Source organism: Melospiza georgiana, chromosome 10, assembly GCF_028018845.1.
Source record: "Melospiza georgiana isolate bMelGeo1 chromosome 10, bMelGeo1.pri, whole genome shotgun sequence".
Lineage (NCBI taxonomy): Eukaryota > Metazoa > Chordata > Aves > Passeriformes > Passerellidae > Melospiza > Melospiza georgiana.
The window spans coordinates 3,197,372-3,213,250 of NC_080439.1; the positions used below are offsets into that span (position 1 = coordinate 3,197,372).

Consider the following 15,879-nt stretch of genomic DNA (forward strand, 5'->3'; position numbering starts at 1 on the left):
GATCCATTAGTGAAGGGCACCTGCCACCTCTGAACACAGGAAAGCAGAATTTAAAGCTTCTCTTCCTAAAGCAAAGTTTGAGGATGACAATTTCCATGAATTTAGAGCCCTGCCAGGCAGTTCACCCATAAACATTTAAGAATTATCAGACAAAAGCTTTTAATTAATCTCACTTTCAAAATTTCCCAACACAAAAAGACAAATCTTTGTCACTGCTTTTGATACACCTTTATTATCAAAACCAGGGGAGAAGGGGGAAATTTTCCCTAAAAACCACAGTGAAGGAAACAAAAGGAGGAGAGTCAGGCACATGAAGGGAAAGAAAACTTTTTCAAGCTAAGCAAGCTGCTGTGTCTGAGAATCCTACAGATGTTAGCAAAAGATACCATTTAGGTAATTTCAAAGCCACTCAATTACTGGGTACAATTAAGCATCTCCTCAACAAGAGCCCAAACCCTCTTTACATCAAAGCACCACGTTGGCCAAATGACCTTTTACAGAAATTATATTCATTGCATTAAACCTTACACTTTCTGGGGAGGAGGAAGCAAAAAGCTTTTTATACAACACAAATACAGCAAGCTCAAAAGGACACTTGGGGCTGTTTGTTAAAATTCAAACCACCCAGGATGAGTTTAGCTGCATTTCCTCTTCGTTCTTTTAATTATCAAAGGCCTGTAAGGCAGTAAGTTACAGCACAGCTGGATTTGCCTGGACTCAGATCGCTCTGAACTGGAATTTTGGAGCAGGGAAAGAAAGGGAATTCACTCCCAATTGATTCTGAGCAGAGGTTTGCTGCTGCTCTGGGCTCCCTGCTGCCCTTAGGAAGAAAGGAATGTGGCAGGAGAAGTTAAATGTGCAGTGGAAAGCTGTTGAATTCTATTCTGCAAGGTGCAAGTCCCTTCTGAAACATGTGACAAAGGGTCAGATAGACTCCTCTCCTGTGCTTCTCACCACAAACCTGATCATACAGAAACCCCAATTTATCCCATTAATACCCCTGGTGTGCCACCTTCCTGCCTGGCCACATAAAATCACATTTGGAGGCACAAAATTCCACCTGCAGATGAGAAAACTTAAATTGAATTAAAAACAATAAATAAAACAATCCTAAACATAGCAGCACAATAGAAGTTCTTTTATTCTGTTATTTCTTCATAGTAGGAACTTTTAAAAAGACAAATCAACATATTTTTAAGCAGTTTTAATGATAACTTCACAGAATGTTCCTTAGTAAATGATGTCTTGAGCAGAACTTAAAACACCTCTTGATATTCTTGGTTCTGAACCATCCAAAGGTGGATTCAGAGCTGACTTTTCCATGCTCACTGCAATGCCAGAACCTGCTGCTTGTCCTCCAGAATTGCTTCCTCAGCATCCATTTGGCTTTCCTCCCAGTCCCTTAAAAGAAACACACCCCAGTGATTTCCAGTGCCTCCAATTCCCCAAATTCTCTGCTTTAAGCCCTGCTGACACATGTTCACATGTGCTGAACTAAAAGGCACATAAAAAAGCTTTTACTGGAGATGTTTGGCAGTACAAGCTACTCTAATTCAGCTTTTCCCTCAGTTTTTGTCCCAAATCTCTGAATCAGCTCTGATCACACAGCATGGAGTTCCCTCAGTGCTGCTCTGACTGGATAGGAGTAGGAGATCCCAGTAAAAAGCCAGTGAGACACAGAACTTTGGGAACTTCCTTTTTTCCAGTCATCTCCTCAGTGTCCAAGACAAAATAACAAATACATGGTGACTCATAACCCAAAAATTGAGATGATTTTAACAGATTCACCTCTAGTAAATAAATCTCAGTGTTAATGCACTGAAAAACCCACAATGCCCAAATTTATCATTTGGAGTCCAAACAACAAAACAGATTCCTCAGGTCTGACTCTGAGCTGCCTGAGAAGGGGCTTGGCACACCAAGACACCACACAGGTCATGCTGACTTTAATTTTCATTACCTGCTAACTACAAGAGAGTTGGGGCTGTTTTGATTTCAGTTCTGACATGGCTGGCATCTTGAATAATCTAAAATGTCATAAAAACACAGCCAGCAAGTTGAACTTACCCAAAAAGATCAAATGTGTCATGGTCTTCCAGCTCCAAGGTGTTCTGGAAATCTGCATTTTCAGAGATCTCCATGGCTCTGCTGGAGGAGGTTCCATCCTCACAAGCTAAGCTGGAATTATTTTCATGGCCTGAAATGTCTTAGGAGCAAATATGAACAAAAAGATGCAGTATTTCCACTATCAGCTTGAAAAAAATTCAAAATATTGGCAAAAACTTGCCATTGAAAGTCTCAAACCAACTCTAGCTAATGAAAAGTACCACCACAAATTAAGATTGTACTTTCCAATATATTTGTAACTTTTTTATTAGCACCTATAAATTCACCACCTCCTACTTCAGAAGTATCTTTCAGAAAGAAAAACATGATTTAAGTATTCTGCACAATGCCACAAATTTTGTGTGAGGGGAGACACTGAACTACTGCAGAAAGCTCTGAAGTTTGGTTCTTTTTTTTTTTTTTTTAATTTAAACCAACATGAATAAAATATAGACCCTTTCCAATATTTTCCTGGGATTCAAAATTGACAGCTTCGATTTCTGCACACAGCATTATTTAAATTAAAATGTCAACCTGGTAGCTCATGATGTGAGAAATAATGCAGAGCTACATTTCCTGGGATGGAGACAGTTGAAATTGAGAAAGGTAACACAAAAGTGCAGATGCAGTTATTGCTTGTGTCCCTGTTTCTTAGAGTTCATATAATCAGACTTGCTTCTGTAGCAGAAGAAATCCTTTATTAGATCACTCCCAAATTGTACCAGGGACTACCAACACACACAAATACAGAAACTTCTTCTGGAGGGTTTATTCTCTAAATATTCAAGATAACAGTGGAGTAAAAGGGCAGCAGCAGAAGCAGAAACTAAGCTAAATAAAAAGAATTCTTGGTGAGAGCTGAAAAAAGGTAATTAACTCCCAAGCCTATTTAAAAAAACCCACTAAAATACAAATTCACAAATGAAGATATAGAAATGACCAACTCAAAATTTAACTTTCCAATTTTAATTGTGGAAAATTAAAATTTTGTGGTAAATTTTAATTTTCCGCAATTAAAATTACCCTAATGAGGAGCTCAGAGCTGTGGCTGTCCCTACCTGACCATGGCATCCACGCTGCCATCAGATGAGAAAGTTGATTTTGAGCCTGGAAAGCATTTGCAGCTCTGCTCAGCTGACTTTCCAAGACACCTTGAACTACAGAGTCATCAGCATGTTCACTCAGGCTCCTCTCAGAAACCCACTGCTCCTCTCCTGAAATCCAGCATTATTAGAGGAAATTATTTGCAGGTTTTGTGTTAATATCATTTACTCTTTCTAATTTTGCTGCATTTAGTGTGTGAATTAAAGAAGCCACACAACAATTTTTTTATAGATATGTAACAGACTAAAAGCCTGATTTCAAGTGATATTTTAAATCAGATTAATGATGTTCACTTGTTGTTTCACACACACCATGAAAAGCAATAGGAACCTCATGGAACTCTATTATCAGGAGATATACCAATATAAATAATTACATTTATTTATATTGGTATATATATTATATAATCTATACATATTATATTATATATATGTATAGATTATGCAAAATACATACTATAATATATATAATCATATACAGTTTATTCATAATTATAAAGATTAAATTTATGGCACTAGATTGCCTCAAAGTAGGGAATTTATTTTACCCTTGCCCAGCACCACTTGTGTGGCATGACTGTCACCCTGAAGTGACTCCTAAAGCAAGCTGGATGGAAGGGAACTGAAAAAACATTATAAATAAGTATATTTTTGAGAATTTATTCACACAAAAGTACCTGGAAAAGGGATTGTCCAGTCCCTAGGGCTGGAGGCAGCAGACAGGGAAGAAGGTGCCTCCAGCTTTTCTTGTTTAGGGTTTGCACCTACAACAAAGAAACCTTCAAGTCCCTGATATGATGTAGAACCACATTTCTGTCTTTTGGCTACATCCTGTAACTTGGATAAAAAAAGAGAGATTACAAACAGGAAACAGCAAACTTTATAATTGCCCCTGCAAGTTTAGATTAATAAAATGTTCATTTCTTAGAGCACAGTTATTTGGACAGCCAGCTATAATAGATATTCATGAGGATGATGTTTTTGCTCAAGGTGTGCTTTAAAATCCTAAAAACTTCCCATGTTGTGAGAGCTTGAGTCTATTCTTTCACTAGGGATGAGAAAGTTGATTTTGAGCCTGAAAAGCAGATTTTCTTTGTGTTCACTTTTGGGTACATAAAGAAGGTGATCACTGTTTACCAATAACTCCAAATCAATGTCCCAAACTTTTCTATCATTTTATTGCTTATAATTTTATTTTCAGCAAATGAGGATCTGAATAATTTGCTAGATAAGACAGGGCAGGTGTCTTATCATTTTTTAGTCATTCAGACAAGAGGTGAAGGACTGTTAATACAAATATGGGAAGAGCTGTTCCTACAACACCTTTCTTTTTATGTCTGAGACAAGTTTTGGAACATTAACAGAGAACTGGCACCACAAAGTGGAGCCTTTCATATCAAATATAGCAGACAGTGACAATCCCCTAAATCTAAAGCAGATAAAGCAACATCCCCAATCTATTCAGCAATTAAAGACACCATCACTCACTGCTGAGGATTTTGCAGTGCCAGGCAGGACCAAGCTCTGAGTGCTGCAGACCCTGCCCAGTCCTTGTGGCTCTGTCCTGCCCTGCTGCAGCTCTGTCTCCAGATCTCTGCTGCTCCTCAGTCCAGTCCCAGTGAGATCCTTGCTCACTCCTTCAGTGGGGTCAGAGATCTCCTCAGGAGGTTCACAGGAGCTCAGGGATCCTCTCCCAGCCTTTGGTTCAATGCTCTCCTCCTGCACTGCATTTATTTCAAGATCACTGCAGACATTCGGTTTTTCTACAGGAGTACAACAAAATCATGAATAGAGCAATGCTTGTAATGAATATTAATTATAACCTGCAAGTCAACTATCTTTTCTTCATGAATTTAAAAAAATACAAAATCTCCACTAAAGCTAAAGAAAGGCAATCGTGGAAATTTAATACAATTTCCTTAAAAGCATTATAAGGTTTGAAATCCATCTTGTCAGGCTGTGAATGAATCTGTAAGTTGGTTTTCTTTGTTATATATGTTTATCACAGTCCATCAAACTGCAATCAAAGCAAATTGTGATAGCCCAGAGAATGGGACTTAATTAATGACCTTTAACTATTTTTCAGCCCACCAAAGTTCACTACCCCAACCTACATGAGAATGATAAACTGAACATATTTATGTATTTTCAACAAAGAACTTAACAACTTCTCACATTTACCTTGAGAAATTTCTTTAGGACAAACAGGATCTCTGTTGAGACGAAAAAGTAAAAATTAAGTTTCAGCTGAGGAAGTTAAACGGAAAGAAGACTTTAAGACTTTCCCATTTTACCCATTTTTCCTTTAAGGGGTTGGTTCTGTCTTCTAGTCTGCAAATGCTGAGCTTTTATAGAGGAGGGGAAAAATGAGAAGGACACAAAAAGCAAACCAGGTCACAGTTAATTCAATAAGTGTTGGGAGATAGAAGAATTGCACATGTAGCAGTTATTGTTTTTGTCTGGAATTACAAGGTTAGTTAAGTAAGAGTATCTTCAATGTGTACAGCACTGATCCATGGTAAAATCTGTATGTGAGTTCCTGCTCCTGCTGAGGTAAGAGCTCAGAAAAGAGAATTTCACTAAAATTCAGGACAGGCAAGTGGAAAGAAATGCATCTCACCCCTATGGGTTAGGATTTCCAAGTGATGCCTCTCCAGTTACAGGCAATTAATATCCCTTAATGGCTTTGAAACACTGTATACACAATAACTCAAATCTAACTGCCTGCAAAGAAAAGCCCCCATTTCTTAGGAACTACCACAAATTTGGGATTATTTCCTTTCCTCTCCCACAATCTCTGCATTCCTGATACCTTCTACCCTCCAGTGGGTCAGTTTTTCCTTGCTTATTCACCCCCTCATCTCCAGTTTCCTCTACTGAAGAGTCTGAAGATTCTTCCAAGTCCTCACTCTGAGACTGAATAAAGAACAAAAATAAAAAATAAAATAAAATTAAAGTTCTAAAAAGAAGTAAAAAAATTTAAGAATGCTGAAAAGCTGTCAGACTTATTTGTGTATAAATCCCATACAGTGCAAGTCCCTGAATAGAACAACTTTTGGAACTTTCAGTTTTCCACATTAGTATGGAAAACAAACTGCTCCAGCATTCTTCACTGTTGGAAATTATTTAACTGTTGCTACTTTAAACACTTAACAGATCAAAACTTGAACAAATCAGTTCATTGTTGAGACTCATCAAGTCCTTTATCAGTACTCACATCATCAAGGAACTCAATTTTCACAGAGGACTCTGCACTTTCAGGAACAGTGTTGGATTCTTCAGCTCTATAAACAGATGCCCAGTATTTCTTCACCTCTTCATCTGTGAAATATAAATAATTTCATGCATTTCAGTTTTTCCTGCTCAAAACTGAAGCATTTTTATTAATTATGAAAAACCACAAATATCTCTTTTTATTATTGCTGCTTTTAGCAAACTGGTTAAGTGTAGGAATGTTCAGCATTCACAGAAAAAAATCTGAAGAAAAAGGTATTTTAGATTGAGTAAAGAAATCTGTTACACCTGTTAACTCCTCAATGCCATCATCATCATCATCTCCTTGTCCTCCTCCTTCAGCCCCATCCTGTTGAACACTCTGGGCTTGCACAGGCCTTGAATCTTTCATGCAACTTGCAAAAAATTGATCAACTGGAGTTCTGAAACGGGAAAAAAACCATCAATCTTAAAAAGTCATACTTTTAAAAAGATATCACCAAAAAAAGGAAAAAACCCTATGAGCCAATTTACTGCAGCAGCATTAACTAACTCCTCCTAACTTCATTGAGGTGACTTTGCTTCTCAAGAACTCATAAAACAGCTCTGTAATATCCACAAAAGAATCCTGAAAATTCCTTTTCTCTATAAAACTCCTGTGGCAAATGCCCCAAAATCAAGTAGCCAAATATCCTTACCAGTCTTCAAAATCTACAATAAACAGATAGCAAAGAGAAACCCTCTAAATACTCCCTCTGCAGGAATTCTGAACTATCAAGTCATCAAGTCTGGTTATAATCAGTATTTTATTAAAACAAATTCTACAGTAAACTGAGAGCAAAGCAAATCCTTCTAAATACTTCCTTTACAAGAATTCTGAAATATCAAGTGATCACTGAAATATCAAGTTATCAAGTCTGGTTATAATCATTATTTTATTAAAATAAATCTCCCTGTATACACTCCCCTTGACTCTTGATAATATATCTAATATTTTAGAAGTTTCATCTGGGTTTTTGTTATTCAGTATTTCGGAATTCTCTCATTAGGAGCAGCAAATGCAACAACACCTTCTGTATTTCTTCAGCAGGAGTTTCTCCATGTAGCTCAGGCCATCCTTCTGGAATTCCACATGGATGGGTTCCTTCAGAGCACTGACATTGGTCTGCACCTCACAACTCCCCACAGGTTCTGTCAGAGTTATTTGAAAAAAAAAATACAGCAGTTTAGGCTTATAAATATGCTTAAACATGCTTTTTACCTACATTATTTTTGAATGAACATCACATTGAGTCTGTGCTTAGTTCAGTCTTTGCATAACTCCAAAATTTAAATGGCCAGCAATATTATAGTTACAGAACACAGGCAGTAGTGGGGCAGCCCTAAAAACTCATTTTTTACAGATTACACACTGGAGCCATAGAAAGAGTGGGGGGATGGAAATCTGTGACTCCACAGATCAAAATCCCACAGAAAAGAAGAAAAAACGGAAAAAAAATCAGTTTAATATTATTTTGTACAAAAAGCCAGAGAGGAAAACCACCATCCATGGACTAGAGGAACAAGACACAGATTGGATTTGTGCAAATCCAATCAGACCAGAGGAATTTTCCATATTTTTCCATGCATACTTCAGCTGATTGCAGCTTTTCATTGGGACAAAGAAATATTAAGAGCCTGTGGAAGGCAAGCAGAAAATGTACTTGGATAGAACACACAAAATCCTGAGCCCTGCACATTCCTTGCCTCAGTTTAAAGCTGGTTTTATGTTTGAGCACTGCAGCTCATGCTGAAGTGACACGTGAGACACAAAGCCTTGGGAGGGTTCAGGGACATGGGCTGGATATCCTGGCATTACAAAAACTGAGCTAAACTTTCTGAACATCATTTAAAGACCCTTCAGAGATGATTGTTGTTAATAAAGGTACACTGAGAAAGAATAAAATGGGTTTTCTTAACTTGATAACATCTGCCTTCATTAATCTAACTCCCCCAAATGGCTCCCATAGTATTTAAAATGTCATCAATCAGAACAAACCATACCTGGTGGGGCCTCAGTGGCACACAGACCTCCTCCAGGATCACTTTCACCCTTCCTCCACTGAAGCAAAGCTTCCTGGAAAGACTCTGCAGATGCCTTCTCATCAAAGGCACCACTCAGCAGCAATCCTCTGTCCTGCTTCCCAGGGCCTGCACTGCTTGATGCTGGGGCTGGTTCCTAAATCAGTGCCACAACGTTACTGATAAAGCATTTCTGAGCAGCAGCATTTTGAGTGTCAGCTGTGGAACTGCAGCACTCACTTTCCTTGGCTCAGCTGAGCTACCTGGTAATCAAGATCACTCCATTTTGTGTGATCTTGCTCACAATTAACTGCAAAGATCTATCAAGAGCTCAATAAGAAAGACAAACTTTTTATTACCAGACACACAAAACCCCTGTTTTTAAAGGTTTCTGGTATCAGAGCAGTGGCCATGGACACCCACATCCCATGGTTTGGATATAAAGCCATGGACACCACATGTACAAGGGGATTAAGTGAGGCATTTAATGCAGCATGTCTCATTTAAAGGAATTTATGAGCTATGTGCTTTACTAATGAAGAGCTGCTTATTGAAGCTTCCCAGTGGACGGGCACATCTGGAGAGGTCAGCAAGAGGAAAATGGTCATTTAAGGGGCTAACTGGGATAGCCATTAATACAGCAGCCCAGGGAAGTCCAAACTGTAATTGATGAGATTGATTGAAAACAGCTACAAAAGGAGAAAAACACTCCTGCACTGGGACTTTCAATCCAGTGGTTTTTCAACCTTTATTAGAACAAAGAAAATTACTGTGCAAGTTTTTCATTACCAACTCTTGGATGATTATCAAGCAAAACCACGAAATAATTTATGTACCTATAGGAAAAAATCCTTTGTCTACATATTCTCCAAGTGAGTGACCTGCTCTTACCACAACAAAGCAGCAAAGGTACGGGCAGACGGATGAGAGTCAAACATTGTAGCCATGATATTTTCTGAAAAATCCCTTTGCTAGGATTTTTTCTCCTGAGAAGCTGAAAAGCCTCAGGAACAAAATGTAAACAATGGTTATCTGCTGCTGTGGAATGCAACAGGTGCATCTGGGATTGGTCTCATGTGGTTGTTTCTAATTAATGGCCAATCACAGCCCAGCTGTCTCAGTCAGTCACATGATTTTGTTATCATTCCTTTTCTATTCTTAGCTAGCCTTCTGATTGAATCCTTTCTTCTATTTCTTTAGTATAGTTTTAATATAATATATAGAATAAAATAATAAATTAGGCCTTCTGAAACATGGAGTCAACATTCTCCTCTCTTCCCTCATCCTAACACCCCTGCAAGCAGCATCACAAAACATCAGCAGTCCCTACACACTCAGGATGTTTTCCTAACCCCTTCTTTCCACCTGCCCTATGCTTTAACCGATCCAGGGACTGGCTGCACATCCAATGGCACTTGTGACTTGCAAAAGCAAGAAAAGTTGGCTGTTAAAATTGCCTGCACGTGCAGGGCATTCCCTCATCCTCTTATTGCAGTGCGGGGTGAGCACTGTGCGAACAGGGGATCAGCAGGGAACAACTCCAGCGACTCGCAGTTCAATTTTCCCCAGCAGCACAGATTCCCAGCCCCATCCTTGCTCCGGCTGGGATGCGGGAGATGTCCCCGGGATGCGGGAAATGCGCCCCGGGATCCGCGGCTGCCGCAGCTCCCGCGGGGGCGCAGCGCCCTCGGGCGGCCATCGCCGGCACCGCAGCCGCTCCGGGGATGTCTCCGGGGCCGGGATCGCTCCCCAAAAACCGCCGGGAAAAAGGAAAACACGCACGGTCTGCAATGCTGGGAGTGTGCGGAGGTCTTTGCCGAATGAAATTAGCAGCACGGAAGCAAAACCCCCGCGGTTTTGTTGGCACGTTCTCTTAATTTCCAAATCGGCGTGTATTTTTTCCCCAAAGGAAAAGCGTTACAAAGACACGCACAATGTATCAGTTCCTTTTGAGGGTTAGCAGCTCCAGCGGGTTTAATAAAAATGGAAAAAAAAAAATCATATCGTGTATTACAGAGAGATGTCCCTCCACACTCTAAAAAAATTATTCTTTTTTAGAATAAAAATGTTATTTTCTTATTCAAAAGTGGAAATCCACATGAACTACTTTAAAATCGAGATGTATGAGGCTACACCACACTTTGGAGGCTGGGTTTCCTATTTATTATTTGTTTCCTATTTCCTAGTTAGGTAAAAATACCTAAGTATTTCCCTAAGGTAAAAATACCCTTATTAAACAGAAATCACCTCATACTTGATAATAGAAATTTCCACTCTAACACAGCCAAAAAGGTGCCAACTTGAAAATCAGAATTGAACACGTGCTTTATGCAAGGATTTAAAATTACAAAAGATTCATGGACCACTTAATTTTGGCCCCTTTGCCTGCAACCACACATCTTTCTTTAATCACAAAGTGTTCTTTAGTTAAGGATGAGCTCAGCCTCCTTCAGCCATGGCCACATGCTGAGCAAATAATAAAACCAGAGTTTAAATAAATTCTTTAACAGTTACCAGTTTAAAAAGTGGTCACAGTTCTGACAACAGAACTATTTAATCTGTTCCTTGCATTCAGGGAGATCAGTCTGTAAAATTTCTCTTTACAGGCACTAAGTAATTATCAGAGAGAGAAAGAAAAATGTGTGTCTACATAGTGACACAAAAAAATTCTACACACATTAAATCGTGTTGCTTGAGAATTATTTTTAACCATTTACTTACCAGCAGCCCACCCTTAATTTCAGGTGGTCTGTAGCCCACCCCCTTCACTCCCAACTTTTCATGAGCTACAGGATTTCCTCTTTTAGGCTTAACTGGTTTTTTCACTGGCTCTGAAACAAAACAAACAACAAAAATCTCAACTAATCCAGTGTTCCACTCTCTGATTTCTTCAGTGTTTAACTGCAGCAATCTCTACAAAGCAATAATCTATCAGAAGTTTAAGTTTTATTTGGTTAAGAAAGATGTCTTTACCTTCAGTCTGTTTGAGTACTTGTAACTTCACTCTTTGTGGAGAAACCTAGAGAAAAGAACATTTCCATATATCTGTAAAAGGTTCTAATGCTAATGAATAAACAGTAAGTTCTACAGAATGAAAATTTTAGGGAAATAGGGCATGTACTTACAGAAAAAACTCAATTATTGCTCATGACAGCCATGAAGCCCAGGACCAGTTTCCCTCCCCAGAGATGAACATCATCCATGTGGCCCTTCCATGATCTAACATCCCAGTAATTAATGATTTTCAGCATTTTTTCCCCTCAGTCTTTCCCTGCAAACTGAGTTCACCCTGCAGCCTCACTGCCCCTCACTCACCCCTTATTTTTAATTTTGCATTTTTTACAATTCTGCCCATTCATCTCCTCAGCCACCCCAGCTGAAACCTCAAGTCTTTGAAGCAGCAACAGCTCTGAGTTCCTTGTCTCAGAGAAGGGAAAGAGGTGTGTAAAGAAAACCTTCTCATTCTGATCCTCTCCTCTCACAGACAAGGAGGCAACTGCAGTCAAGGAGGCAATTTCATTGAGTTCTCATTTTCTGCCAGTTTAAAAAAAAATTGCCACAGATTTTTCCAAAATAAGATAAGTATCCCATTTGTACTTACTGAAGAGAAAACAGATTTTTCAAAGATTAACCAGGAAAGTTCTACATCCCCTCTTTTAGGTCTGAGCAAGGTTGTGATAGAACAAGAATCAATATAAGTGAGTTAAAGACTTTAACTGTGGTGTATTTTATCTGGGAAGGCAGAGAATTTGCACTCAAAGTTTCACCCAAAGCCTTTCAGGGTTTCAGATCCATCCTGGGCACCAGCCAGCCAAAGCCAGGCTCCTGATGAGTTCCAGCACCACCAGTGCCACTCTTACAGGATTAAATCTGTAGGAGCAGGGATAATTTGTTGTTTATTGCAACTGATCACCCAACAAAACTTGATGTTCCTCCAGCTCAAAGGGAATCAGAAGCTTGGCATGGAAAAATAAGCAGTCAGGAATTTTACTCAGATAGGGCTCAACCTTTTGGTTTTACAGTATTTGAAATTTTCCTGTTCTGCAGCATAAATCCACTTCTAAATCTTGTTTTACTTTAGATAGCTTTACTTGCAAATATGGTTTCCTACCTTCTTCCTGTTTTCATTATTTTGTGCCACAGCTCGGGTTTGGGGGGTCCTTGGTCCTGCCTGCCCAGATTTCCAATGATAAGCACCTAATTTCCTACAAACCAAGGCAAGAAAAACTTCAAAATTCAGCCTTCTGCAAGCAAGAAAAGCATAAAATTTTCCTTTAGCTTGTTAAATATGAACAAAAAAATCACAAAAATAAAATTCTTCTCTATAGGACAATCAAGTTCCCAAAGCACAAATACTCCCTTACATTGAAACCTGCTTTAAAAGCAGTAAATACAATAAATGTGTGAGAAAGTACTTATTTTTTAACTATTAGGTTTGTCCAAGTTTTTATACGTAAAAAAAATCTTATCAATTCTCAAAGGTTGGTTTCAGAAGAATAACAACAAAAGTACATTTTGTGTGAGCTTTCATTGTCCCAGTTTACTGCAGGACTTGATCCAGCACTGCTAACAATGCAGGAACTCTCAGATCCTTTCCAGCCCAAACCACTCCATGATTGCAGTGCTGCAAATGCCAAATCCTCCCGTCCTCAGAGCTCAGCACTGCAACCCTATCAGGCGCTGCAGGTACAGGGCCTTGAGAACAAAACAACAAAATACCATGGAGACAAAAGTGCCACACATGCCCTAGAAAACACTGCCCCAGCAGCTCAGGGCAATGCCAGCAGCACCAGGGCATCCCAACCCAAGGCATTTGCATTCCCAGCAGGCAGAAACTCAAGGAAAGGGAAGCAGGTGTTGCAGGAATTTGCCAGCACTCAGGGTGACTCAGATTTAAAGCTCACCCCAGCATTTGCCTTATTACACTGTGCCTGGTTCCAAGCCCTGTTTGCCATCGTGCAGGAGAGGCCTCACAAATGTAAAAGGGGATCAAAAATATCAACAGCATCCTCTGCAAAAACATCAGAAATAAACAAGGAGAAACTACTCTGTCTCCTGCTTGAAAACTAAGGGGACAAATCCAGTCAGACAGGGGAAAAAAGGGAGAAGAGGGAACAACTGAGGAAAACAGATGAAATATCATATGGGACTTTCAAATTAACAACATCATAAGGAAGCAAGTTTAACACTGAATATTTCTTCCCAGTCTCCTCTCTCCAACCTAATTGTAAATTCCAAACTTTACAAGAGATCCCACATGGGCAGTTGGAGGTGTGGAGGGAGCATCTCACTGGATTCTTTTTTTCCAAAGAAAAACTGAACCTACCTCCTCTCTTCTTTTTCTCTGCTCATGTTTAACTGCAGCTGCAATAATCTTCTCTCCATCTCTTTGTTTTCTGTTTCTAACTGAGCTTTCTCCAACTGCAATTCCTTGACAGTTCTGGAGGAAACAGTGAAATATTCATTAGAAGTCACCTGGAAGTCAGTAAGGTACCTGAAGAACCATGAAGCAGAAAAACAGAAGCTGGAAAATTTGTCATTAAAACCATGTCCCTCCTTTATCTCCCAGCAGGACTGAAAACAGGAAAATTTAGGACAGGTCAAGTGCAAATTCCAACAAAAAAGTGATACAACTGTGCCTGTACTCAGAAAGGTTTGGAGTATAATTATATTTAAATAAGCAATCCACTGATTTCTTCATTATGCTTGTATTATCTGTGGATACACAGGGTTGGTTATAAAACCTATAATTTAATCAGGAAGTAGATTAAAGCCTGAGAAAAGAAAGGCTTGTGGATAAAAGCATAGAGAAAATGCTAGAAAAGAAACACATGATTCTTCTTGTTCTTCCACTCTCCTATTTAATGTTGCATTAAAACTTATTAAAAACTACAAAAACACATCTCAATCTCAATCAGATTGAAGGCACTTACTTTGTTTTTAATCTCACTGAGGTTCCAGCTTTTGAGCCTGGGAGAATTACAAAATCATTGACATTCATGATGCCCAGTATAACTTCTCCTAAAAAAGAGAATTTCAGTGATTTAGAGATAGGAACCTGTTGAAATGGGAATTTGATTGAAATTAAAACAGTAAAAAACTCATTACACATCCAAAAACACTCATATATAGAGGGAAATGGAGCACAAAACTTGTTTATAAGAAGTGCCAATAAAATCCTAGAGCAACTGAAAATTAAATTTAACTGGGGAAAAAAACCCCTTTTTTATTACATTTATGATACCAGGGAAAAGATTTCCTTGGCTGTTTCATTTGGACAATTCCCTAAAGTTCATGTGCAAGCAGATTAATATTAACTAAAACACAACTTTCTTGAACCAAACCTATAGAAAGCACCAAGGAGAAGAAAATTGTACCAATGGCTATGAAGCGAAACCATCTCATCTGATTTGGGAAGATAAATTCCTTCTGTCATAGACAAATTGATACAGAGGAACACAATAACTCACAGAGCAGAGTTAATTCCTCCTCTCAAGACTTCAGTGGTATTTTGAATACTTTTTTTTTTTTAATCCAGGTTGTAAAATAAAATACTCTTCAAAAAAGCAAATTCATACAGCAAGGGGTTTAAATTGAAGAGTTTGCTGGGATGGAATGTTTGTGGGGTGCAAAACTGGGCATTTCCTGCTGCTTCTGGAAATAATGGAAAAAGAATGGGATAATGGAAAAAGAAATAAAAGCTTACAGTGCAGAGACTTACAGCTGCCAGGGTGCTTGGAAACTCTTCTGCAGCTCGTGGGTCTTCACCTTCCTGGGGAGAGCAGGACCTAGGAAATGAGAAGGATTAGAAATATCCCAAGTGGAAAATTGCCTGTTCACAGGTAAACCTGAAATTCAGCATTAGTACAGATAAAATGTACCCAAAAATCTCCACCCATGGGGCCAAACACCTCAATGGCACATGGAACTTAAAACACCTGGTTGAAGTTAAAACACAGAACCCAAAATGCTGCATTTGAGTGCTGACAAAGCATCAGATTTGTGCACAAAACATATTTCTTGTTGTGTGAGAAAACTCAAGCACTCAATTCTAACATCATTTCAAAACAGTTATTTCTTTATCACTTCCCAAGATAAAAGATTTTAATAATTTTGAATAGAAGAAAGTTTTTCTCTTGGCAAATTTGAGCTGGCAAGACCAGCACAGCTGGAGAGGAGGAGGTCACACACTGGATTTGAGGGGCCCAAAGGCTATTTAATAGTAAAAACAGAGGAAAATGACACAGGGTCAGCTGAGCAAGCTCAAGGAGGGAAAGTAGTTAATAAAAAATACCATTTATACAAGTTAACTTTCACATATTCCACTGAAAGCAAATATTTAAAGGGATAACTTAAAAATGGTGTAATATCAGAGATAAATATCAGAGATGCTGGG

At 38.8% G+C, this 15,879-nt stretch overlaps 1 protein-coding gene across 3 annotated transcripts; it reads right to left on the reverse strand.

The window, feature by feature from the left end:
• Positions 1–214: 214 nt before the first annotated feature.
• ZBBX (zinc finger B-box domain containing) lies at positions 215–15,273 on the reverse strand. 3 transcript variants are annotated; one of them, XM_058031528.1, is made up of 17 exons: positions 15,205–15,273; positions 14,417–14,504; positions 13,810–13,923; positions 12,595–12,688; positions 11,457–11,502; positions 11,205–11,314; positions 8,466–8,640; positions 7,493–7,613; positions 6,732–6,865; positions 6,427–6,530; positions 6,022–6,125; positions 5,391–5,422; positions 4,698–4,972; positions 3,887–4,040; positions 3,165–3,320; positions 2,068–2,206; positions 215–1,401 (listed from the first exon to the last, which is right to left on the reverse strand). In XM_058031528.1, the coding sequence occupies exons 2-17, from the start codon at positions 14,482–14,484 to the stop codon at positions 1,326–1,328; spliced, it is 1,902 nt and encodes a 633-aa protein (XP_057887511.1). In that variant the 5' UTR covers positions 14,485–14,504; positions 15,205–15,273; the 3' UTR covers positions 215–1,325. The 3 variants fall into 3 exon arrangements, with proteins under 3 accessions (XP_057887511.1, XP_057887510.1, XP_057887512.1); XM_058031527.1 differs by having other exon boundaries at positions 3,887–4,046; XM_058031529.1 differs by lacking the exon at positions 3,165–3,320 and having other exon boundaries at positions 3,887–4,046.
• Positions 15,274–15,879: the final 606 nt, after the last annotated feature.